Below are 25641 nucleotides of genomic sequence, written 5' to 3' on the forward strand. Positions count from 1 at the left end.
TGCTGCCAGGGGCTGTGGAGGTGTCTCTTTGCTCTGATGATGGACTGATGGATTTCTCTGCTTTCCCACCAAAGGCAGCAGCATCCTCCTGGCTCCTGAGGAGCTGGGTGTGGGATGTGTCAGAACCTGAGCTTCACTTCCCTGCTGTGCAGAATTCCTGCTGCAGCAGCTGCCTTCATGAGGGAAAAGCAGTCCTGTGGTGTCCAATCCTAGGTCACAGTCTGGGTGTCAGTGGTGCCATCTTTCATAAATGGGGGAAAACATTTTCTCTCAGAGACCACTTGTAAACTGAACCACTCTTTGTGGGAGCTGGCAAAGAATAAACAAAACTGAAATTGCCTTTGTGACCCTTTGAGGTGTGTTCTGGTCTGGTTAGAGGGATAGATTAGTACTTAGCTCTTGTTCTGCCTGCAGCTGTGAGCTAAGCAATATGAAGCTCCTTGTTGCATCGGCTGATGCCTGCAAATTCAAGTAATATTTATTGATATTGGTTAATGTGTAATTAATATTGTTAATAACATTTCCCCCCACATCCTATTAGAAATTATTAATTTAAAAAGTAATAAAAAAAGGAGTCCTGTAACCAATATGTGACAAAGCAGTCTCTCTTACCTTGCATTTTCAAGTAAATTTAGCATTGCTTTTCAAATGAGTGCCTGTGTGGCTGTTTACGTTGTGAGAAGTTCAACGTGACAAGCCAGAATGTTTTGGGTGGGAGTATCTGACAGGGTGTTACTGGTTTTATTCCTGGATACTGATGGGACAATCATGGAGAATGGAGCACTTGGTGCTGCAGAATTTTTCTTGTATTATTTGAGTCCCTTCCATTCGTTTTTACTGTCAAATCTGGGGTTTGTTCAGGGTTTCCCTTTCAAACAACATCTCTGAAAAATACTTGATAAATTCATGAATTTATTTGGAGGGACTAATTGTTTCAACTTGCCTGGGTAGAGTCTGGCTGCTTTGTTCAACAATTGTGTTGATTTGGAGTGCGGGTCTGCAGTTTCTAGGGGCTGTAATGCAGTTTTTACTGTTTTAGGGTGGCCATGTCATCATCACTACTTCACCTGCTGTTTTCTGACCCTGAGCAGCAGCAACACCCTCACACAGCAGCTTTCCATCCTCACTAGTTCCTTCCTGATACTATTGCCCAGGGTTGCACAGTGTGGTCCTGCCGCTGGCTCAGAACCAGGAGGCTGGAGGGAGGCTCCATGTGCCCTCAGGTGTGCCCTGGAGAGGTGTTCACTCACCTTTACCACAGAGTGCACAGATCAGCCTCATCAAAGGCATCTCCACCCAGGGCTGCTGAATACACCAACCCCCCATCCAGCTGAGAAATCCAGGTGGAAAAGGTGCAAAGGTGGCAGAGGTCAGAGGAGGATGATCCATCCTTGCCCTGAGTGCAGCTGCAAATTGGCACTGCTGGAAATGGGATGTGGAGCTGGCTGGGCTCTAAGTCAGTCCCAGAAATGGGGACCTGCTGATTTTTACCTGTTGCAAGACACTGAGCTGCCTCAGTTTTCCAAATCTAATTCTGCCCCTGCTGAACTAGCTGACCACCTTTTAATTATCAGGTATATGCTGTTCTTTCTGTGGAGAGGGCTGAGGTGCTGTTTTAGCATACCTGGAGCAGAGGTATTTAATGGACTTCCAGCTGCCCTTCACCCCTGCAGGAGCTCACACAGGTATCTGACTTCAGAGGAGATCTGTCAAATCACCAGTCAGGGATTCCTGTTTCTTACAAGACTTGCTTAACAAAACCCAGGCAGAATCAGTAGCTTCCCTGAGGAATGTGAATTATATCAAGAAGATAATACAAATTTTCCTCACGAGCTATGATGGAAACTGCTATGCAAGATGCAAATGGTGGACTGCTGGGCTCACACAGGACAAAATCAGTGACAAGGATGGAGGAGTTCTTGTGGATCTGTATGGGGGAGTGTGAGTGTGTCTGCAAATAAAAGGATAAAAGAGTAAAATAGATATTGACAGATGGAATGTGAGTAGTGCACTTCAGTCAAACAGCACTGGGGAGGAATGCAGGTACCACCTTGTATCCATCCTCACCTTGGCTCCAGCTGACAGCTCACCTTCGTTAATTCTTGGAATGAAGAAGGAAGCTCATTAACTGTGTGCTGCTTTTTATTCAGTGTTATGTCCTGCTCTAAATGTTCCCAGGATATGGCTCACATGCTTCACTTATCTGTCAATACTGTGCACTGGCTGCTCTGGAAGATTTCACTAAGATGTATTTTTCTTACACTATTTAAGTGCCAGTAATTTAGAGAAATGTCAGTTCCTTGAGTAAATGATCTATCAGATATGGTCAGGAATGATTATTGTTCTTTTTTATTTAAAGGAGCTCTCCCATTGCTGTTCCCACACTTCAGAGATACAATCAACATAAAACTGGGAGAGGAGGGGGCTTTGCAGCTATTAGTACAAAAAGTCATTTTTTTTCTGCAAGGGAATGTTGCAAGATGTCTGGTACGTGCATTTCCATATAGAGTCAAGATTCTCACAACAGTTAAGGATGGGAGAAAATGCTTGAGTAAGGCCTAGTTCATGCAGATACCCAATTCATATGGTGAATAAAGTATTCTATCATTTATATCAATTTTTCAGAAGAAATGTTCCCTTATTTTGGCTAATTTTCCCTTATTGTAGATTTGGCTGATTTTCTCTTACTGTAGATAATGTTCCCTTATTTTGGTAGTACAGGAGTAGTGACCAGGAATGCTCAATCATTTTCCATTTGTACTGTGAGCAGTAAATGCACATCCCAAAATGAAGCATGCTAAAGCTTTAAGACTGTCTTAATATTTTTATAGTCCAAAATATGTGACTTTCCCTTTGAATTTTGTTGATTCCGTGTCTGTAGCCACCAGTTTTGTCAGGAATTATTCCTAGAAACTTGTTGAATTTTATTCAGAAGATCTACCACAGGGCTGAGATAACTAGAACCTTGAAACTACAGAATTTGTGTTATTTTTTAGAAAAGCCAAGTTTAAAAAATGGAATTATTTTTTTCTTAAACTCTAATAATACGAATTCTGTTCATGGTTAAAACTGAATATTGTGTAATATAAATGTGCACCACAATAACCAAGTAGTCTATATTCACACAGAGACACTTCTGTAATGTCCGTGCTCAAGATTAATTACTGTTTACCTTCTCCTGCCAATAGGGACTTGCAGGTAGAATTGTTTATTTTTTGTGAGACACAGTGGTTCAAGTGTAAGTATAGATCACTAGTGGAGTGTGTGTGTGTGTGTGGTGAAACGAAAAAAAAAATTAAAAAATCTTGAAATGACTTCTAGAAGCAAAACCTGGGTCATTTTCAGATGCCCCCAGTCTGTGTTTTGCTTGTACAGAAAGTCACTGTCCTGTTCAGTGTCTTAATAAAGCTGTCTGTGGTTCTGTTCTAAGTATTTCAGTAGTTTAAAACACATTGTGAAAAGGTCAGTTGATTTTTAGAAGCATCACTGGGAACATGACTTACAGAAAAGTAAAGAAAAGTTGAAACATGAAAAAAAATATCTGGGGCTTATTTTTTGGAGGCAGACTTTGTCATTCTGTGGGCTCTGGGTACTTGAAAAAGAGCAGTGCTCAGCTGTGGCATGTGCTCTGATCAGAGTCTTTCCTCAAATGAGAGGCATCTGTGGCTTGGATCTTGATGTTGAGGCTTTTTCTCATTACATTAAATCTTATAACTTTAGTTTTTATTGAACTTAATCAAGCATTACTGCAAGCATTGAAATATGTATCTTTTCTGCACAGGTGAGCTGGTGTGGTGTGAATACAGGTTATGTGCTTGAAAATACTTTCTATTGCTTACAATCCATTTAGAAAAACATAGAAGATTGCCTTTTCATACGACCCTCTTGAAATTATGGCAAGCTGTCAATTTGCCAAAAAAAAAAAAAAAAAAAATCCTGCATTTGCTGCACTTGGTCTGATAAAGTGGGTGCAGATGAATTGAGGAAATCAATCCCCCAGTCAGCCTGGCAAAACGTGCTCCACAGGTGTCAGCTGTAGGTGTGGAAATGTGTGTTTCTGCACCCCAGACACTTCACTGGAGCTGTACTTGATGTGAGGGGCACAAACATTCGGAAATGATAAAAATGTCATCCTTCTGCTGTTGGTGAGTACCTTGCAGGGGGTAGGGCTTGTCCACGCAATCTGGAGGTAAAATGGAAAGAACAGGTGAAAAAGGAACCAGAGAACCTTGATCAGCTGATGCTTTGTGAGTGTCCTGCACTGCCTGCTGCTTTGGGTTTCTACTGAAGCATCTTTATTTAGAAAAGAAAAAAACAAAAACCAAAAAAACCCAAAACCAACCAACCAAAAAAAAAACCCAACAAAAAAAACCCCACAGCTAAAAAATCCCAGCACCAAAAACAAAAATTAAGCCTGTGTTAGTTATAAATTAGTTCAGAGATTAATCCCTCCCACTCTTATCCATGAGTTTTGTCCAAGATCCTTATTTCTGTGTTTATTTTTATGGGACTCTTGCTGAAATAAATTTTAAAATGGTACAGCAGCTGTTGCATCCTTACACTTTGGGGACAGTGAATGAAATAGCTTTAAGAAACCACTTCTCTGAAGTGCAGAGGTGATGTTTTCTAACAGGGTCTGTGCAGTTGGAAGAGTGATAGTTCCTAGTTGCTGTGTTTATGTCCTGTGGACTCCTAGAGGGCACTAATGCCATCAGATTTCATGGCTTGCTCTGTCTCTAGCACATAATTCTGTAATTATACATTACTCAGCCATTGCTGGACAGCCAAGCTCTTGGTTATGGCTGGTCCAAGAGCAAACCTTTTATTTCTTTTGCAAACATCATTAAAAAAAAAATAAAAAACAAATAATGAAAAATTGACCTCTCTTTTCCAAGGGAAGCCATTAGCAGCTCTGTCAGTAGGCCAGCACAGGAGGAGTCCAAACACAGGAAAAGTGCAGGGGAGGCTGAGGGCAGTAGCAGGGAGAAGGATGCAATGCTTCAGTGAGAGGGTTTGGTTTGCATTAGTACCTCTGACCAGGGCCACAAAACAACGAGGTTTATTTTAACAACATGAAAATAAACGAACCTGATTTCATCAAAAACGTTTTTGTAATAGGTCACTGACCCACAAGAACTCATGGAAAAACAAATTTGGGTCTCATTTATGCAGACAAGAGGTTCTGTAACCACAGGATTCTTGAGCTTCCGAGAGCAGTGGTTACAAAGCCAGTGGAATAAGGACACTTCCACTGCAGTGTAGCCACAGCTCAGCTGGAATAGCTCATCAGCACTGGACATTGCATCAGAGCTTTTAAACATTATTCTTTTCTGTGGCTTGTTTGTTTGATTTTAGCAGGTTTTTTATATACTTGATGAAGATTTATGAGGATGTTTGCTTAAGCAAAACACTTAAGGATTTAGCTGTCATTTCTTCCTGATCTGTAAGGAAATGCTTAAGTGTCTGTGTTACTGTTGGGTAAGGACTGCTGCATCAGTGGTCTGGAATTATTTGGGTGAACTTTATTTAGCTTAAATAATTTCATCAAAAGGGTTTTGCTTCTTTGAGCTTCCTCATATTAGAAGGATTATGCTGCTTGCCATCCCAGAAATACCATAAGTGTTGGCTGAATTTCATGCTGTTGAGCACAGCAATCCTTAAATAATCCTGCTCCTGAGTGAAACGTTGATGAATTCAAAGCACTTAACCTCCTTTTGGCCTTGGAGAATACATGAATATGTGGGTCTTGAAGTCTCTCTGCCATGGATCAGATGAGTACAGTCTAGACTTTGCTTTTCCTGTGGCACAACTCCGTTTTAGCTGTGTCTATTGAAAAGGAGCTCCCCTCAAACTGCACCTTGCTTCCTCATGGAACAGAACAAACCATGTTGGCTTGCATTTAACTTCATGTTAGTGTCATGTTCTCAGTTCCTTGGAGATAATCTCTTCTCTGGATCTCTCTGCTTGTGCGGAGGTGTTCTAGTATGAGGATCCCCCCCAAAAAAGAGAGGATTTTAGAGTTCTTGCAGATGTTATGGATGTTCCATGCACATTCTCATGCTTGTATTTGGTAACTCTGTGTGGAATAGATGTTCTGTAGTATATTAGGAATTCAGAAGAGAAGTGGGAGCTGCTGGGTACTGAAACACTTCAGAACATCTGACCCTGCATTTGAAAACCTTCTGGGAAAGCAGAAGTGGATCAGAGTAATTATCACAGAAATCGGGCGCTCTCAGCTTTTAGGCAAGGTGGATTTTGTGGCTTTCTCAGGAGATGATGTCCTTTGGCTGAGCTGTGAAGGGTAATTCCCACTGCTGACAGAGCAGTTGAGAGCAGTTTCTAGTTGATCTGTTTGAATAGGGCAGTACCTTACTGGTATTGGCTTTTTGGTTGTCAGATTGAACTCAGGTGTGCAGTGTGCTCTTCGTGCCACTTCATCATTTCCTTAAAGTCGTTCCATTGGCTTGGCAGGATGGACATTTTTCTGTAAGCATCAGGTTTGATTTCAGCAGGAGATGATCCTGCAAGTCTTCCTTTTTTCCCTGGTTCTGCTTGGCACAGATCCCTGGGAGGAGCAGCACCACAGTGCCCCGAGCATTCCTTACTATATATGGATGGTGTGGGGAGCAGGGCTGGTGTTGCCTTATTCAAACAGGACCAGGATTCTGTTTCTTCTGCTAAAAAGTACAATAATAGTTGTACTTACAAGTTTTGCTGCTAATTGTTTGCAGCAATTTCTGACTTCTGGAAATAATGTTTATATAAACTTTTAAGGCTTGTCAACAGGGGCAGCATGGCTTAGAGATGTGAACACTACTTAGAATTTACTTTTTCCTTTCTTCATAGGCTTTCAGCCCTGACCTGGAGAGACTACTCACTGATGTAAAAAATATGGTTTAGTCATGTCTGTGTTACTGTCTTTACAAAAATTGATGAAATATTAAAAGTTATGGACATTTAAGGGTAGTCCAGTAGATGTTCCTTGGATTCTGTTCCTGTTCTTTTCAACATAGTCAGTGGAGTAATGAAACATTAACCCTGTTTTTATCATTCTGTATGAGTGTTTTGAAATTGCAAAGTGTGAGTTCCTAATTTTTTTCAGATTTGAAATAGGAGAACTTTCTAAAAAGCTTTTCAGAAACTGAGAAGCAGCTTCAGCAGAGACCATCTCTGCTTGAGGATTTACAGATGAAGCTTTTTTGGCTTATTTAGATGGTAGCTAAAAGAAATTGTTAATTGTTGTACATTAAAGTCTTCTGCAGACAGATATAAGCTATTATACTGCATGTGTGTAACTCAGTAGTTCTGTAAACTTGCTGCTGTGTTAAGAGACTGAGCATACACCTCTGCTTGTCTCTTCTGGAGTTAAAGGATTTTCTTGCTGTTGTCATCTATAAACAGTCTGACACTTAAGAGTCCCTATTCTCATCTTCACTTAGGTTGGTACTAAGGTTTCTGTCCATTTCTGTATCACTTTAGGGCATTGATTGCAGTTTTTTATGATCATGGGAACGTAGTTAGGACATTTTTGTTTTTTCATGTTGGCTTTGGGAAAACATTGAAATTTAAACCTGTTCCTCCTGCTTCCCTTGCTAGTGTTACTAGTTTCTTCCTAGCCAGAGACCATCTGTGTAGTTCTGTCCTCCATCCTAATGTCAGATTTTTTCTTATGAAGAGATACTTAGGGGGAAAAAAAATAAAAGATGAATTTTAATATTGAAAGGTCTGAAGTGTTATAGAACCACAGTTCCTGTGCTGCTGAAAAGCACAGACATATACTCTGCACTACTGAGAGAGGGGAGATAATCTTTCTCAGTGTAATGAGAAGTTGGTAATAAAGGTTATTACTTGTGACAGCTTTGAAAATGTGAACCAGGACCACCCAGCTTGCTCAGTTTTTAATAAGGGATCTCAAAGTTATAACTCTATAAACAGTTTTCCTTAAAAAAATGGTCCCTTAGCAACTTGCAGTGGTATCTCTGCCCATTTTTTTGTAAAAGATTCTGAAATAACACATCACGTGGATAAAGAAGTTCATTTATCCCACACCATAATCCTGTAATATGGTTGTTCTGGGCTTCCTCCTAGTGCCCTTATTGAAATTCCATTATAGATCGTCTGGCTTTATTTCCTAGGGCAGTAATATAAAGAGGTGATGACAGAAAGTAATGGATAAGGTTGACTTTTCTTTTACTGGGTGCTGCATCTTGACTGTTTTTCCTTCGGAAGAGGAAGTGATACAGAGCAAAGGAGAAGTTACATTAACGACCACAATGGAATTCTTGACTCTAATAGGATTTTCTGGTGAAGCCATTGCAGGCAGTTGACTGTGCTCCTGTTCCTGCTTCCCAAGCCAGTGCTTCAGAGAAGAACTTAGTTACTCCTTGGAGTTCAGTAACTCCTGTCTTTCTGTTTGAGTCTTTTATGCATTAAGTCATTTTTGTTGCTTCTTGGTTCTGCCCAAGCTTGTGATGTAACCACTTCTTCCTTAAAGTAACTTGTAGGAACCCTTTCAACTGCATCATGTTCCCTGAGCCACATCTCCAAGGATGATGCCACAGAGCTCTTGACAACAAAGGAGAAAAAGGGACCTTGCTTATTGCCAAAAGGGAGACCCAGATGTTTTGAGTGTGAAGTAAAATAAATGGTCAAGTTGGGGAGTGAACCCAAAGTTGCTTGGATAATTTCTGAGTATTAAAGGCTGAAGTAGCAGGACTGCTCCTTTAAAGTTACCCGCTTAAAATTTTTAAAAGCACTGTAGTTTTGATTTTTCTGTTGGAGAATGAATTGTGTAGCAGGCAGAAATGTGCATATGGATGTTAAACTTAAAAGTTGTTGAACTTGTGTGGAAAGGAACTGAGTGCTACTTACTTCATTAAAAATATGAAGTGCTCTGATTTTGGGTCGAAGCTGGCAATGCTCAGTTGAAAGGCAGACAGGATTTGGAGGCTGATGGAGTATCACACATTTGTGGGATTGAAAACAGAAAATTGCTGTATTTGGAGACAATAATAAAGCTGTCAGGTGTAAGTCAGAGCCTGTTTAAGCCTGTAGCTTAAACTTATGGGTGGAATGTGTTCACTAATATTAGTTAGTACAATACTGAAAGATACTTTAAATTAAAAACAAAGATGTGCAGAAGAGATTTTTGCTGTGAGATTATCTAGCAAAGCCAGGTCCTTTGCTTTTTTCCTCCAGAGCCATGTAGATTTGGTGTTTTTGCTCAGGCCTTGAATATTTGCAGTTTGTCTGAAGTAACTGATGGTATGGTATTCAAAATTTTCAAACTGAGTCAGTGGCATTATGAGAAATCAATTGCATTGAAAAACTGCACAGTTTGCCAAGTTTGAATAAATAATGCTTGCGTTGCTTGTATATTGGGCTTTCATATTGATTCCATAGTCCATGGGAAGCAGGCATGTGTCTCTCTGGAAGGACTTTGAAGGAGGAAATTTCTCATGGAGTGAGTGGGCCCCTTCCTGAAAAAGCCTTACTTACCCCTTACTGAAAGGGGGTTTGGGTTTTCTCTGATTTGCTTCTTGCTCAGAGTAAAATTGTCCTGCAGCTGCGAGAACAAAGCACGAAGCTGAAAATGCTCTGTCTCAAAATACTAGCTGCAATTCTATTTGGTTTGATCTGTTAATGTTGCTTCTCAGAACCTCTCCTTGTGCACCTTGTGTACAAATGAATGAGAAGTCAAGGATTGTGATTGAGAGGATTGCGATTGCACTGAAGCTTTTTCATATTATCCCAATTTATTGTGTAAGAAATGTGTAAGTCTGGTATTTTAGATGCTCTTTTTACCCGTTTATTTGATTTCTGAACCCTGAAATTCTTCTGAACCTTCTAAAGCCTTCCCTGGTGATACTAGCCCTGAGAAGGAAGGGATGTTCTGCATGTGAGGGGTGTAACACTGCAGGATTGTTGGCATGTCTTCTCCTTCAATTTTCAGCAGCAAAGAATCTGGTTTAGATTCTTCCTGCAAAAAGATTAAAATAGCTGCAAGTTGAGCAATATTCTAGTTCTGCTTCCATATGCATTTTGTTCTTTTCCATCTATGCTGATCATGCCTTCAGCAGAGATTAAATTTAGCTCCTCTTTGCTCTTATTGTGACTGGAGCTCCATGAGACAACAGAATCAGAATTGGATGTGACCCTTCCAATGGTGTGAGCATGAGGGATGCATCTGAAATCAGAAAGTTTGTCCTCCAGGAAAAGATGACCTCTGCTTTAAGAACAAATTGAAAAATTTCCTACCATATTGAGGGTGTTTTACACACCCAGAAGTTATCCACAAGGAAAAAGCAAAATAACCTTTGTGAAGCATAAGTCTTTTGCTCCATTTGTTTCAGAGAATAATCCTGATAAACATCTTCAATCTTCCTCTAGTCTGGTAGCATTGCTTCTTTCCAGGCTTCAACACTTGTTTTTTACTCCATGTTTTAATAATCAGGGGAATCTTAATAGTTAAGTTTCTCTCCTATCCCAGCTTCAGACAGAGGAAGGAATATGATTAGCCTGGTTGGAGCCAGGAAGGCAGGAATTTCACAGTTAATAACTTCTCCATTGTTTTTCTAAGGGCCCTTGATATTCTGTGATTGACACAGAGGTTGTTTCCCTCTACCCCTTTGCCTTCAGGACACAGGAACCCCCAGTTGGGCAGCAGGGGAGAAACTGGTGCTTGTTTATATATATGAGCAAAATGGTTTTGGGAGGTGAGAGGAAGTTTTTGTCCTGTGTTGGAACAGTGTGTTTGATGCTGTGTGGGGCTGCTCTAAAGAAAACATAATGAACCAGAGGGCAGCATGGTATGTATGGACTTAGAAAGGTCACAAATTCTATTAGCCTGCATTTTAGGCCATTTGAGTGATAAAGAAAGAAAATGCAGTTTGTAACATGATAATGCTGTGAAGTACAGACATTTATGTACTAATTTTATATGAGAATGGAAGTCAACATTCAGTATTAAAGTTTAGTAAGCAGCCATTATTAAGAATGTGCCAGTGATATACAGTAATTTCAAAAGTAGCAATATTTGACTTTTGCACCGAATTCTTGCAGACAGAAGAATGGGCTTTTAGCTTTTATCCTTTGCAGCTCCCTAAACATCTTCCAGCAGAACCTGAGCCTCGTGGGAGAGCAGAGTCCTGGCATGCTGGGCTCCATACATGCCCTGGAGGTGGTGGATGGACTCCTGGAGACCCTTGGTTTGCACATCCAGCACTTCGTGTGCACTTGGTGCCTGGTCAACTATTTTGGGTCACTTTCTGGGGACCCGAGGAGCAGGCTAACAAAACAGAATATGCCATGTTCTGTTTCCTGTGCATAGCAGTGGTTAAAGGAGTCTGGAAGATGGAGCGAGTGCACTGCATGGAGATTGTTGACTGCACAGCCAGCATGTGTCTAATCAGAGTTAATAAATTTGACTCAATGCAGGTATTGCCAGAGCTGATATGACTCCTGGAGAGCCTCTCTGCACAGTTCTTCAGCTTCCAGGAGGCTTTATTAGTCTGGGCTCCACGCTGTGCACATCCAGAGCTGCTTCTGATCCAGCATGGAGCTAATCTGTTCGTGGCATTAGATGATTATGCATCATTCTGCCCAGCACTCCGAATTCCCGGAATACTTTGCAGGTCTTATTAGCTGTAAAGCATCCAGTTCAGAATACACTGGAGACTGAGCAGCTGCATTCCCATCCAGCAGTCCCAGGTCAAATAATGTGGACCAGATCTTGCCTGGCTGTGTGCCCCAGATCCCTCCCTGCCCCTGTGTGTACCTGGCTGCAGGGCTGGTGTGTTCCCAGCCTGAGGGAAGAGCCCAGTTCCAAAGGTTTCTTTTTGTGCTGCATCCCAGGTGGCATTCCCTGTGTGAATCTCAGGGATTTAGCTTGATAATGGTATTTTTTTTTATTTGTAGTCTACTGTTCAGATTCACAAAGCTGAGCTGTCATTCCTCCATGGTGTAGCCGCTTATAGCTGCAAAACTGGCTTGGATTTAAATTCATTTTCCAGGTATATCCTGATGTTATTTATATTTTAAGTCACTAATTTAAAATCAAGAATATCTATATTTGTCAATAAACAATGTCCTCAGAATCATTTTACAAGGTTCTGGCTCGTTTTGTTTATGAACTTTTTGCAGACTATTTTTATTTCACTGTTACACGGCTTCACCATTTTGTTATAAAATCAAAAGTACTGCTGTAATTGAAATTGGAGGGCTGACAGGAGTAAGATTTGTGCAGTAATGGGTCTAGGCAAGCATGTGGGAAGGGGATCAGATCCCTCAGTGTGCCCAGCCCGTGCTCTGCACGTCTCCTGAAGCACAGCTCCATCCCTGTGCTGGCATTCCTGATGTTTGCTTCACCTTGCACTGCAAGTTTCCCTCTCTGTCCTAGAACTGATATGATAGGTGGGGATAAACTTCAGTTCTTGTCAAATGATGTGTTAAGAAATCTTCCACAGCATCTCATCCATGCTTGGCACTTCTTTGTCAAACCAGAGGAAACAGTGCTTATAAATGACCATTAAGAACATTTGGTCTTTTCATTAAATAATCTTTAAACACATCACTGTCTTTTTTTTTTAAATTTAAAAACATCCTGTCTGGTATTTTGATACTTCTGTATTGAGGACTTTCTTAATGGCCTTTCTCTCAAGCCCAGGAAGAGAAATAAGATGTGTAATTGGGATTTTTTCCTAGGTTATTGGTGGCTTTCTGGCACATAATAAATATGAGCATGTTAAATGTGTCCTACATCAAGTGTGTTTAAATTTCTATGAGGTGATCTAGTCTTATGTTTCAGTAAGTATTGCAGTAGAAGTTATAATACAGTAGGTGATGTTCAACAGAAACAACCCCCTGTTCATTCCCTTAGCTCCCCTGAGAATCAAACTATGAATAAAATGACTTTTGGTGGAAGTTTAAACTTGAAATAAATCTTAGGAAGTGGTGGAAGGTTTGGAGAGTCCCATAGCTTGAAACAAGACATGGATGGACATTTGTCTCCAAGTGTTTGGTGCTACATTAATTTACTTCCTTATCAATTAGCAACATAACCTGGCAGTAGAGAGCTGCAAGCTCTGGTTTGTGGCAGAAATAAAGCTCTCCTGAAGCTTCTGGAGGATGGAATCTGTGCAGGAGCACTGACCACTAGTGCTGGGGGTGTTTGAAAATAAGGTTTGCATAAGTTGAAGCAAAGGCAGAATTTCATTGAGCTCTTGGCCTTGGTACACAAATTCAGTTTGCTTTCTGCTGCAGGGTAAAAAGAATTTCACTTCAAACAATATCATATTAAAAATATTAAGTACATTTAGACCCATACAAAATGTTTAGTGCTAGTGAAGAGCAGGTCACACTGTGAATTTTGCAAAGGTCCTTGTGTGGATGTTACTTCATGTAATGCTTAAAAGAAAATCAATACGGGAAAGAACTTCAGGTTGAGATATCAAAATGCTTAGGAGACTTAAAAAGGGCAGCTTCAAAGTTGGTCCTTTTACTACTACAGGTAGTAGAGTTGGCCCTTAGAAATAATAGAAAATAATTTAAGATGTTCAATCTTTTGGATTAATTTCATAGTAAATTAGAGAAAAAACCTTGATGATAGGTTTTTTTTCCCCCCTCTGGGTTGTTTGTGTCACTGCATGTTGTAAATGTTTGACTTCTCAGGCTGAAGCTTGCTAACCTGGAAATACAATTTCTTGTTACTACATATATTTTCTTGTCTGCTTGTTGGTGTGAAACCTTTTGTTCTAGAAACTTAATCTGGTTTTGATTAGTTTCTTTGGCTTAAAACAATAAGCATAAGCTCAGCATTTATGAAATCCTTGCAAGTAGAGAAAAGAGTACTCTTAAAACATATTCCTGGGATGTTGCTTTGAGATGAGTCAGATGACTTTGGGTTGGCAGTGTGTAATTATGTGTGCATTGTGAGATCTGAAATGATAATCAGACACGGGAATAAACATTTGACACCGTGTGTAATAGATGCATTTCACTGGCACTCTTGCATTTTGGATGATTACTAAGTTGATTTTGTTCAGTGTTTCTCAGTGACTAGTGGTGGCCTTGGTGAAGGAGGATGGATGAGGAGTGCTATGCCCTGAATGAGTAATTTTTTGTTACATTTCATCCTGTTATTCTAAAAGATAAACATGATTAACTGAAATAATGACTTTGATGAGGGCTAAGTAGCACCTTGCCATCAACTTTGAATTAAATAAGATAGTTTACTTAGGTATAAAATTGTGAAACGTCACATGGGTGAAAGGGAATCCAATTTCAAATCTTCCCGTGTGTTTTCTCAAATGCAAAATTAGCATCTCTCATCTTCTTTAAAAGTTCATTTGCTTTTTTGTTCATTTATCTCAAAAATGCTATTGAGTAGTTGGTAAAAGCTGCAGGAAATAACTTCAGCAGATACAGATACTTGTTCTCATGTGGTGTGTGTAATGCACGGGGCTCAGCCTCTGTGAGCTTGCAGACACAGCCTTTGATCTGTTCTAGGTGTCAGAAAGAGAAGTTAAAATTCCCCTCTCTCCATCACCCCTTTATCTTGCAAGACATGTTCATATGGTGGCCATGTGAAAACTCTGCCATTTGAAACCCCACAATGTTAGTTTGATCTCAGGAAGGCCTTTCAGTTCCAAAAAGTCTTGAATTCTGATAGTGAACTTACTCAGCGTGCAAAAAACTGGAAAGCAGATATGGGGCGCTAAGTAGCAGCGGGTTTATAAAAGTTCCAGGTGTCTTTGGAGATCAAAACTTCAGCAAAAATAGATCTGCTCTGCAAGTAAACCTGGAAGGTGGACTGGGAACAAAGGGGGCACAAAGACCAGCTCATGTATGAACTTAGAGAACAACTCAGCTTCCCCTTACGTAGTGGGCTTGTTTGTAATTAGCTCAGTTCAGCACATTATGCAAATAACATTCATTAGGACTGTGAGAACAGGTGACTGTCTTCATTAAAAAAGAACTGAACAACAAGATCGTGTCTTCCAAGCAGAACTCTTAGATTTTGCAGAGCTGTCACACGTTTTATGGAGAGAAGGCTCATGCTTTTTATAGTTACAGGGCTGGAATAGCTTGGAATGGTTGTTTTCTAAAAACTGGCAAGTTGTCACCAGAGTAAAACTCACATAGTGAGTGAGTAAAAGGGACTAATGTATAAACACTAATCTGTTCTCTGAAATGTTCCTGGAAGAATCTTCAGGATTAATATTCTATTTCAAATCACCATGTAGTCATCTGGTTACCCATATGTTCATATTTTCTACAGCAGTGCTCAGGTTTTCCAAGTAAAATTTCAACTTCAAGAAAAATCTTTTTAAAAAGAAATTATGTATACTACAGAAATAATAGCTAATCTGGGAATAATCTTTGTTGGTCAAGTTACTGAATTTATTGTGCCTTCATTTTTTGAAGGAGAATGAAAATCCAAATTCCTGCCAGTTGCTGTTCCTGAAGCAGAGTGAGCTGAGTGTACGATTCTTAGTAGGCATCCAGAAGAAAATGGAAAGGTTATGTTTGTGTACTCATCCATATTACAACTTTGTGGTGCCTGTCCCTTGACTCCCCACCACGTGGATGTGGGCAGGAGCTCTACAAATGACACAGTTTGACTCCTGTATGAATAAAATGCACAAGGCATCCAATGGCAAGTTCATAGCATGAGGTTTAGTGCAATGGGAACTTTATGTGTTTATGCATAATAGAATAAACATCTTCAATTGGAAGATAATCTAATCTATTTTTTTTTATTCCATTGTAACCGTTTAGGCGTCTGAACAAGAATAAATTGCAAGTTCTTCCTGAGCTGCTTTTTCAGAACACACAGAAGTTAACTAGGCTGTAAGTATAACCTGATTTATTTTCCTGTGGTGTGTTTCTATTTTATGTTCCATATTGTGCAGATTCACGTGTTTGTGTTTTGGCTGAGGCGAGAGGTTTAATTTTTATGATACTAAACTGCCAGTTAGTAAGGGTTTTTTAGGGGGTGTGTTATGTTTGCTTGTGTGCAGTTGTAATTTCATAGAGCATAAATACCAGAGGGAAGAGAAACCAAAAAATTTTTCTGTTCCTCGTATATTCACCAGGATGACATCAAGGTGACTTATTTTGAACTCTCTCCGTAGAGCCACAGAAACCATGGAAAGTGTCAGGTTCATGTATTTGGTTCAGGCTAGGTGTCCACAAAGAGAGCATGCATATACTTATTTTAAAATAAGGGAGGTAGCTACAAATTCTTTAGTTTGGAAAATGAGCTTTTCATGTAAGTCAAGGCTTTGCCAGACAGACCAGCAAAGTTATGGCTGCTGCCTCGTAAGACGAGAAATTATGGAGAGGTAAACGATTTTTTTCCTTGAAATATAAAAACTGTGATATAAAATGTTTGGATAGCATCAAGGCCCATTTCAACAGCAAGAGAAGGATATAATGAAGTTGGAATTTTTCTTTTTTTTCTAAAACGTATATACTTTTTTAAAAGTATATTGAAATAAAATGGATGAGCAGATGCCTGGGTAGTCAAAAACTGAAATAATTTTCTGTATCCTGCCAAAGTTAAACTCACAATCCAGACTGGCTTTTTGAAATTTAGTAAAACTGCTCCTTTAATGGAACGGTTTGTGGAAGATCAGATACTAAGACTTGTAATTTGGTTAGTGAAATTGTGATGTTATTACAGGGTGGCTTAAAAAGTTCTCCATTCATGCAGATTTTTTATAATTTTTTTTTTTATACATCAGTGTGCAATCAAACAAACCCTTTAGACAGTGCAGTAAATTCTTCTTCCTGTGGAAATCCAAACCACATGGTGATAGTGCAGATTAATTTAGGAATCAGAGGACTTTAAAGAAGTAGGGTCTTGGTTTATGTTTAAAAGGGGCAAGCTGAACAGTGCTGTGCAACAAGTGATATTATTTGGAGAAATTTTCTAACAAACTTCTGATGACGTCCAAACTTGCTCATGAAAAATTGCACAAGTCACTGCCATCATTCTGCAGAAGTGAAAAAATATATTAAAAATATAAGCTGTAGCTGTCTTTCAGTCTTAAAATCTGCTTGGAAAAATCTTTGTTGGACTTCTTTTTTGTCATGACTTTTGAATTCACTGGGATGTATTTGCTGAATGGATTTGCTTGAGCTGAACAATTTGCTTGCATTTCATAATGTTCTTTGCATGGTTTTGAAATTTTGCATCTTGCAACTCTGCTTAAGTATGAAGTGTGAGCTGGGATTTAGTTGCAGATACCTTTATCTGGTCTCTGGAAGGTGCCAGTTGTATTTATTTGTTAGAAGAGTTGCTTTAGGTGGGTTGGTTGTCTAAGGATGCGATGATGATTTCAAGAGAAAATCATTTTATAGAGTTTACCCGGATCTCTACAAATTCCAGCTTAGCATGTTGAAAATTGCTCTGAGTGGTCTCATTGTACCTGGATATCATGAGAGGAACTGTCTGGTAATTTGTGGTTTCAGAGGAATGCTGTGTGTGTTGATAACTTGTGTGCATCTGTCCTCAGGAACCTCGCACAAAGAACTGAAGTGAAAGTAGCTGAGGCTCTTCAGGACCACAGAATGTGTTTGTCAGTAGGTCCTGTAATCATGATACATTATAGCCCTTAACAGAAAGGGCAGTAATTTTGCTTTTAGAATATGAAGATTGTAATAAAGCTACACAGAATGGAATCTGGATGCTGTGTTCTGTAATGCCTCCCAACGGATGCTGACGGAACATTTGTCTTTATTCACTGACATTCATTCAGTCTTGCTTGCTGTTGAACAGTGCATTAGATGGATCACTTTAACACTGTTTGTCAGAAGAAACTCGCTTTTTCTTTTGAAGACACAAGTGTTATATAAATAGAGTGTGTATTATAAGCAAATAAATCCTAGCTCAAGTGAATTGTTACAGTTCCAAGTGTAGTTTGGTTGCGTGTTTTTCTGTCATGGGACAAGAATGAAAAATGTGTTTCCTACTAGAATTTCTAAAAACACGCCCACACATATATATGGTTGCTCTCTATTGTTTCATGTTCCTGTGTTGGTCCCACTGCTGGTAGATTCAGAGCTCTTTCTGACTTGTCTGGATGCAGCAGTGCCCCTCTGCTCTCCAATGCTGGAGTGGAGGGGCAGTGGTGCCTGCATTTCTCCCTGCAGCTGCTCTGACCCAGCCTCTCCAGAAGAAAGCAGAGCTGAGAAAAGTGATGAAAGGACATAAAAGTAGTGAAACAAAAATCAGTAAGACAGGCTGATGCAGGGCTGAGGTAGATTCTGTGGGATTTACAAGGAGTGAATTTAAATGAACATTAAAAAGTGTAGATAGTGCCGAACTTAGTTTTAATTTTCCATGGTACAGCTATAGTACTTCTGCTGCCATATTTTTCAGCTCTTCACTCTGAGTTACTCAGATGTTACTCCAGTATTTTCTTTGTAATAATTATAATCCTCATAAAGTAGAAAATCCAAAAGTCGAGTATTTTATTGTGTAAGCTTGCTACAGCTCAAGCAATGCAAAATTTTCAAGAACTCAGTTCAGTGTGTCCAGATTGTAAGATTTGGGTTTATTCATTGGAACAAAGAGCTCCTAGTCTTGTCCATGGAGGAAATAGAGATTAATTCTGTGATTCTGAAACTGCCCTCTCCAGCAGGCATGCAGTGAATGTAACACTCCGTGGCTTTGTTAATGAAATTTCAAGCTTGACTTTTTTTTTAAGATAAAGCAAAATAGAAAGATTACATTCTAAATTTGGTATCTTGATAAGAGTGTGAAAATGAGCATGTTTATTATCATGAATAAAATGTGGTGGAGATGGAGTGACGTAGCTGCTTAAATGCTTATGGAGGAATTTTGTGTTCTGGAGGGTTTTGGTGAAGGCCTGTTAATGTTTCAAGAGTAGTTACAGGCTGAAAAAGCAGCTGAGGGTTTTTCTCAGTGTTCTGTCAACCAGGCTAAAACCTGGGGCTTTACTGGAGGAGCCAGCTTTGGTTCTGTAGATTGGTATCAGCAGAATCTCTTCAGCCCTGCTGCTGCTGGGAATCAGAAGGCAGGGCAGGGTTTCCTGTTGATGATGTACTTTAAAGCTGCAGGACAAACCTGGGGGTTCCCATGCTGTTCCATGTGCACATGGTTTGGGACAGCAGATTTTCCACTGAAGTCCTCTTTCTGATAACCACTGAAATTAAATTTAGACTGCTTCTCAGATTATAACTGTGTCCACAACCCTCACTTCAACTCCAGGTACCTTTGTCTTTTTCCTCCGAGCCTCTCCTCAATTCAGACCTTCAGGATATCCTTGCATCTTTTACAGGGCTGCTTAGGCTTCGTTGTCACATCTGGTTGATATTACAAGCAGGAATATATATAGTGAAATAAACCTTAAATGGAATATGAGGAGTCCCACAAAACGAGTTTCTCATAAGGCTTTGTGCCTTTTCTTCTAGAAAGAGTGGCTTTGAGACTCATGGATTTTGTTTGCTTTGGTTTAGATAAGAGTTTTAAGTTTAAGTTGGTTGGTGAGTGAGCCTTTGATTAGATTCTCTAGTGGAAATGCTTTTCATTGCTCTGTTGCCTTCACTGCCTAGGTTTTAAACCTTCTGAACTGTTTTATCTGGGATAATTAACCAATAATTCCAAATGCAGGCACTTTTAATGAGAAAACTGAATCAACGAAAATATATTTTTAATGAATTGAGAAATAAAAGTATGAAATATCTTTTTATTTAATAGTTTCAGATACTTACTAATATCTATCCATTAAGTAACAGGTATTTTTAATACAAGTGATGAAATGCACAGAAAAAGTATAATAAAATAAAACATCCAATTTAACAGCTATTAAACTAGGTTTTGATTCTAAGGCAATTATTTTCTTTTATCTGAAACAACTCATAAAATTTATCTGCAAAGGTTGTAAGCAAAAATTTGTGCCTGTTTCCTTTGTGTGAAAAGCTGGTATATAAAATGATTGCAGTGCATCTGCTCTTCACTAAAAAACAAGTATACTAGGGGTCAATATACTACTATACCTCAGGCTAGCTGCTAAGTAGTCATGGTAAAGCTCCTTTGTATGTGTGAAAAAAACCTCTTAGAAGGGCTCTAAACTCAAGTCTTGCAGTGAGAATTAATGCCTCTACCAAATTTATAGGGATGGACCATTTGTTTGGTCTTATTTATTTTTAATGAACTGTCTCAGTTGTCACTTGACTGAGCAAACCAGGCTCTGGAAACTTAGGTACTGAAATCTGATACCAAAATATCAGGATAGTGGAAGCACCCGTTAGACTCTGAAATGAATTTGTTTCCTTTTTTGAGTAGTATCAGAATCTGAATTTTATTCCAAAATTGAGTGGGAGCAGAGCCCTGTGGTCCTGAACTGACACAATTTGGGTCCATAGCTGAGCATGCCCAGTACCTTCCAGTTTAAACATTCTAGTCATGGTATCCCAATATTTTGTCATATTCATTTTTAGTTATTTCTAAAGTAGGCTACAGTAGCACAAGCAGCAGAATGGAGACATTGTAGACAAGTTATTTGTTTTAATAAAGTGGCATTTCCTCTCAGTACCAGGAACAGCCATTCTGTAATGAGTTGTTTGTCGTTGACCTGGTGTTTAAGTATTTGTACAAACTTGTGAGATTTGTCAGAGCTGGATCAGTGGGATGCTCTTTTCTTGTCTAGTGGAGTATTTTGAAAGTTGATTGATAGATGGGTAAAATACTGAGTAAGTACTTGCAGCACACAAGGCAAATTCTGGGAGTAGCTTTGAGAAGAGGCAGTATTCAGTTTTATCAGAATCACACAACAGCTGAGGTTGTGTGCTGGGCTGACCCTGGCAGGACACTGGTGCCCAAAGCTGCTTTGTCACTGCTCTTCTCAGATGGGTAGGGAGAGAAAATATGATGCAAGGCTTGTGGGCTGAGAGAAGAGCAGGGAGAGATCCCTCACCAGTGACTGCCACAGGCAAAACAGACCTGACTCAGGGATATGAACTTTGTTGACAGTGAAATCACAGGAGGGCAGCGTTTTAGTTTTAGAAATTGCTGTTTGCCATCTCTTTCCTTGACTCGTCCACTTCCTTTTGGTATCAGTGTGTGTGCAGTGTGTGTATTTGATTTTGTGTAAGTAGTTTCCTGGGATAATTCCTGGTAGGAGCAGCTGTAACTATTTAGTTAGTGCTTTGTTTACGAAGCTGCCCTGGTTAGACATAAATGTGAAGGTGTTCTCTCCTTCCCTGCAGGACACTGCTGTGCTAAGGCAGGTGTTGGTCCAGGTGGGTCAGTGCCTGGGACTGGACAAGTGCGGTGTGTCTCAGAATTTCCCAGTGCCTGCTTTCCTCTGAAAGCTCAGATGTTTATTGTAGCCAGGGGGTTGTTGCACATGGCTGTGATTTGCCCAGGATTTGCTGCTGGAAGCCCTCTGAGAAGTGTCCCTTGTAAATCCTCCTCTCCAGCCCCATCCTCAGCCAGCTCAGAGCATCAAACCTCGACTCCTGGTCAGATTCAGCTCTTTCATCTCATGGGTGTCATTAAAAGCTGTGCTTGGAAAAGCAACCAGATCATAAATTTTCTTAGTGTCCTCTTCATTTCTCTGTTTGTTGTCTTTCTAGAAAGAAAGCTCTCCCAGATTGCTGCCTCAGAGCTCCATTATCATTTCCATTAAAGCAGGATCCTGACAATTCAATTGTCGCAGGAGTTTGAGTTACGGTGTTGCCATGACAAAAGAGCACGGGCTTGTAACTGGGTGTTTTTGTGGTTCTATCCACATCCAATAACTGTAGTTTTACTGTGTATAGATCACAGCAGGCCTTTTCAGAAGACAGTAAATAATTACAGTAAGTGTTTGCTGGTCTCTGGGGTGCACTTCTGGCTTGGGAAAGATGTGCATTAGGTCAGGGGCTTGTGCTGCAGATAGCTGGATGACATTTACACCATTTATCAAGCTGAAGTCATTCTAGATCTTCTTTTGGGCTCTGCTTGTAAATAATGTATTTAACCTTTACATTTTTTTTTAATACAAGTACACACCAATTGTATTTGAAGAGTCTTAAGGATCTTTTTCTGTCTAAATTAGTGCAGAAGAATAATTACAAACATTAAACCTTTATAAGATTATTATTATTATTATTATTATTATTATTATTATTATTATTTTGAGAGTAGAAAATAAAGGAAAACACATTGCAAAGCCAAAAGGCTTCCTCCTCAGTGCTGCTTTTTCCCCTGTGTGAAATTGATTATTTGAAATGATAGTGTGCAGAAGTCTTGTTTCCCCACTAAAGGGAAATAGGCACGACTGGGGAAGAAAGGGTGTTTTTTGTGAAAATTACTGTTGGGTTTTAGTGGCGTCTCCCTTCTAAGAAGGGTTCTACTGCCAACTTCTGTGATCAGGTCATCTTATTACAAAGCTATTTAAGGGAGTTTGTGGCAAAGGATTGTTCATTTCCAGAAGAAATGCCACACATGCAGATTAAGCATAAGTGTGCTTTGGGAATAAGTTGTTTTTCTCTGTTAGCTGAGTAACTACTGCCTTGCATTTCCAATGTTTTTTTCCTTTGCTACTCGAAGGGCGACATCTTTTCATTGATATTCAGCTCAAGAAATTGGGAGGCTCCAAATTAGCGGGATTAATTTGCAATGTAGTTATTTGATAATTATTTGGTAGCCTTAGCCATGCTGCTGGGTGTCCATTTTCCTGAATGTTGGGGTTTTTAAAGCGCTCTCAGATATATTCTAGTTTCAAATCACGTGGCTTGGAGATAGCACATTAAAAATACTGTTAATATACTGTAACTGGCTGCCCAAAGCAATCCTGAAAATACTAACACCAACAGCAGCCTTGTGAACTTACTAGATCCAGTCCATGATTTTGCATCAACAGAGCCCTTGTATGTAGTTTCAGATGCTTAAAGTTTCCCTTATTCTTAGCATCAAACAAGGAATACTGAAAAATTCAGTGTGTGCTCATAATTAGACAGTAAATCCCATCAGAGTTTCTTCATTTTAAGAACATCCTGGAGGTGTTTAGAAAAATGAGGCTTTTCTGAACTCGTGCAGAATCTGCTGCTGCTTTGAGTGAGTCCCAGCAAGGGCAGCTCCATGGTCGGGCAGCTCCATGGTCAGTCAGCACCTGGAGAGCTGCACACGAGGGTTCTGAGGTGGCCGTGTGTGCTCTGCCAGCTCTGAAATGTGTCCTTATTAACTGTCCTCAACTTCTGTCTTCAGAGTGATGAGTTTCAATGGGGGAAAAACAGTGACTCAGCTTCTGCTTACCAGGGCTTTCACACCACTGAGCTGTTGTGTCTCAAAACACAACAGTTGGGGGTGGGCATTATTGGCTCACTGTTTTCTTAGATTAGTCTTCAGAATTTGGGCTTTTTTTTGCTTCTGTGAGCAGCAGTCCAAGTTCTGTAGCTCCCTGCATTGCTGGATTCTGGTTCCTGGGATGTGATTTGTGATGGCAGGGCCAGGGAACTGCTGGTGGCTTCTTGCAGGGTGGATTTATCTGTGCCACTCACGGGCTGCTTTCAAGCTTGACAGAGGATCGAGTGACTGTGGAGGTTGCAGCTGGAGATTAATTAGGTTATAGCACAGGTATATTATTACTGGGAGGTTCTGACCTGATGGTTTATAAGCAGTTTCTTTTCTGGAAACTGGATGGTCTTGGTAGTCTGTGCAGCTCCAAGTTTGTCAGGGTCAGATTTACTGCATTTGCTTTGTTAATGTGGTTTTTTTTTGGCCTTGCCATTAGAGCTAGTCAGCAAATGTCAGCACATCGTGGTGTACTTGCACTCAGTATTGCTGTGTGGATATTGCTTTCCTTGTTTGCAAGCTTCCTTTTAATCAATTAGTTATTAAGTGATTGCTTTTTGCCTTTCCCCTTTGTCTGTACTCTGAAAGGAGCTGAAAAGTGTTTTCTGAGTTCAGTGCTCCTGAGCTGCTGGAGTCTTGTCCATGGTTAGAATGAGCAGTGGGAAATTCACTTGTAAATTGCAATTTCTGGAAGTAGGTGACAATGCAGAGTGAATATAAGTCTCTTTTCTTTTTGGTGAACAGGAGATTAGAATACATTTGGCATTATTTTCACACTGAGGCAGTTTCCTCACACAAAGCGAATGTAGGAACAGATTGAACTGATGACCCGAAGTGCAGACATCTCATCTACGCAACAGGAAAAATATCATAATGATAATGTAAATATTTCTGCTGCTTTCCATAATAGACTGTCATCCTGAGGCCAAAGATGAGTTTACATTCATAGTCTTGTAAAAGTCCTTTCAAATACTTTGGAAATATGTTGCAGATAATGAGAATTTCTTTTAGTGTGTGTGGATAGTAGATGTAGGGGACCTGATCACTGGTGTAGAGATACTGATGAGTGTTAAACTGCAAGTGCTGCACACAAAGTCTTGATTTTCATCCGTGTCTTCAAAAAGAAAAGGCCATTTCCCATCATCAGTTTTCTGGCTCAGCTCTTCTGGTTGTTTCATGGCAGCAGAACCCTGATTTACCTACTGAGATTTAATGCCCAGTCAGAGTGCCCCATGAGGAAGGGTTTGGTGGGTAAAACGATGCAAGGCCAAATGCTTCCTTGTTTTAATTATAATTTGGTTTTCTTCTTGAAATCTGCAACGTGTACAACGGGAAGCTTAAGTCAGGCTTTCTGGAGCTTTTCCATGTGTTTCACAGGGGGAACAGGCCATGCCTGTTTAAAATATTTCAGACACTTAAAAGTCTCGAAAATGAAAGCTGCTATTACTTTTAAATGCACTAGGTTTGCTTTTGAAATACAGTCATAAATGATCCAGGATTTCATTTTGATTCCAGCCCCTGCAGTTGGGAGAGCCATGGGATTGTAGCCTGGGGCGTGTGTGTGCCTGTCAGAAGGGTCAGAAGCTGAACCAGGGGATTTGATCTGGAGCCTGACACAGCTCCACGTCCCCAGTGCAGACTGCTCTGTAAAACTTACAAGGGTAGAAAATATTCATGAAACAAAATTAAAATAACCCTTGCAAGCCATTAAATGTTAGGGTGCTATGAGAATAGATTGGCAAGGGCGGTTTATCAGCATCTCGCCCTCATGACTAAGGCAAGGATGTTGTGCAAGGTGTGCCTATGAACTGCTTTTATTTCTTCATTCAGTGTAACACACTGAACACAAAAGGTTATGGCACCATGTGTTATACAAAGTCCATGAGCTGATTTTTAATGTTTCCCTTATATAATACTTTGGAACTTAGTGAGTTTATTCAAATATACAGTAATTGCCACTGTTGAATATTGAGATTTTCTACAATGAAAATGCAAGTCCTATGAGAAAATTGGCTGAAGCATATTTGAAATTAAGCACCTGCCTTTTGCTTTGCTCTGTTAAACTCCCTGATGGGCTGTTGCTATAGACATCTATGAAATGTTTTTCAGGAAACAGCTGATATGAATTTACTCCATTCCTATTGATCTGTGAAGGAATGCTAAGTTTAATGTTTTGAATGGTTTCTGTGCATAGTACAACATCAGTGCTCATTGAACTGTGAGGGGAAAAATGCTGACAAGAAAAGCCTCCGATATGAAACCAAATATTATGCTTATACAGTTAGTTTCTTTTGTTGAGAGTATAATCTTGTATCCTACCATACAGCCACAGG

The 25641-nt window shown here is 39.9% G+C and overlaps 1 protein-coding gene across 1 annotated transcript in view; it reads left to right on the top strand.

Annotated features, from left to right (window-relative positions):
* The window catches only part of SLIT3 (slit guidance ligand 3), a 468658-nt gene that overhangs the window by 27993 nt on the left and 415024 nt on the right, over positions 1 to 25641 (top strand). The window contains exon 4 of the mRNA XM_062502022.1: positions 15778 to 15849. Coding sequence (XP_062358006.1) covers positions 15778 to 15849 — 72 coding nt within the window. The remainder of the gene's footprint in view (positions 1 to 15777; positions 15850 to 25641) is intronic.

Source organism: Cinclus cinclus, chromosome 14, assembly GCF_963662255.1.
Source record: "Cinclus cinclus chromosome 14, bCinCin1.1, whole genome shotgun sequence".
NCBI lineage: Eukaryota > Metazoa > Chordata > Aves > Passeriformes > Cinclidae > Cinclus > Cinclus cinclus.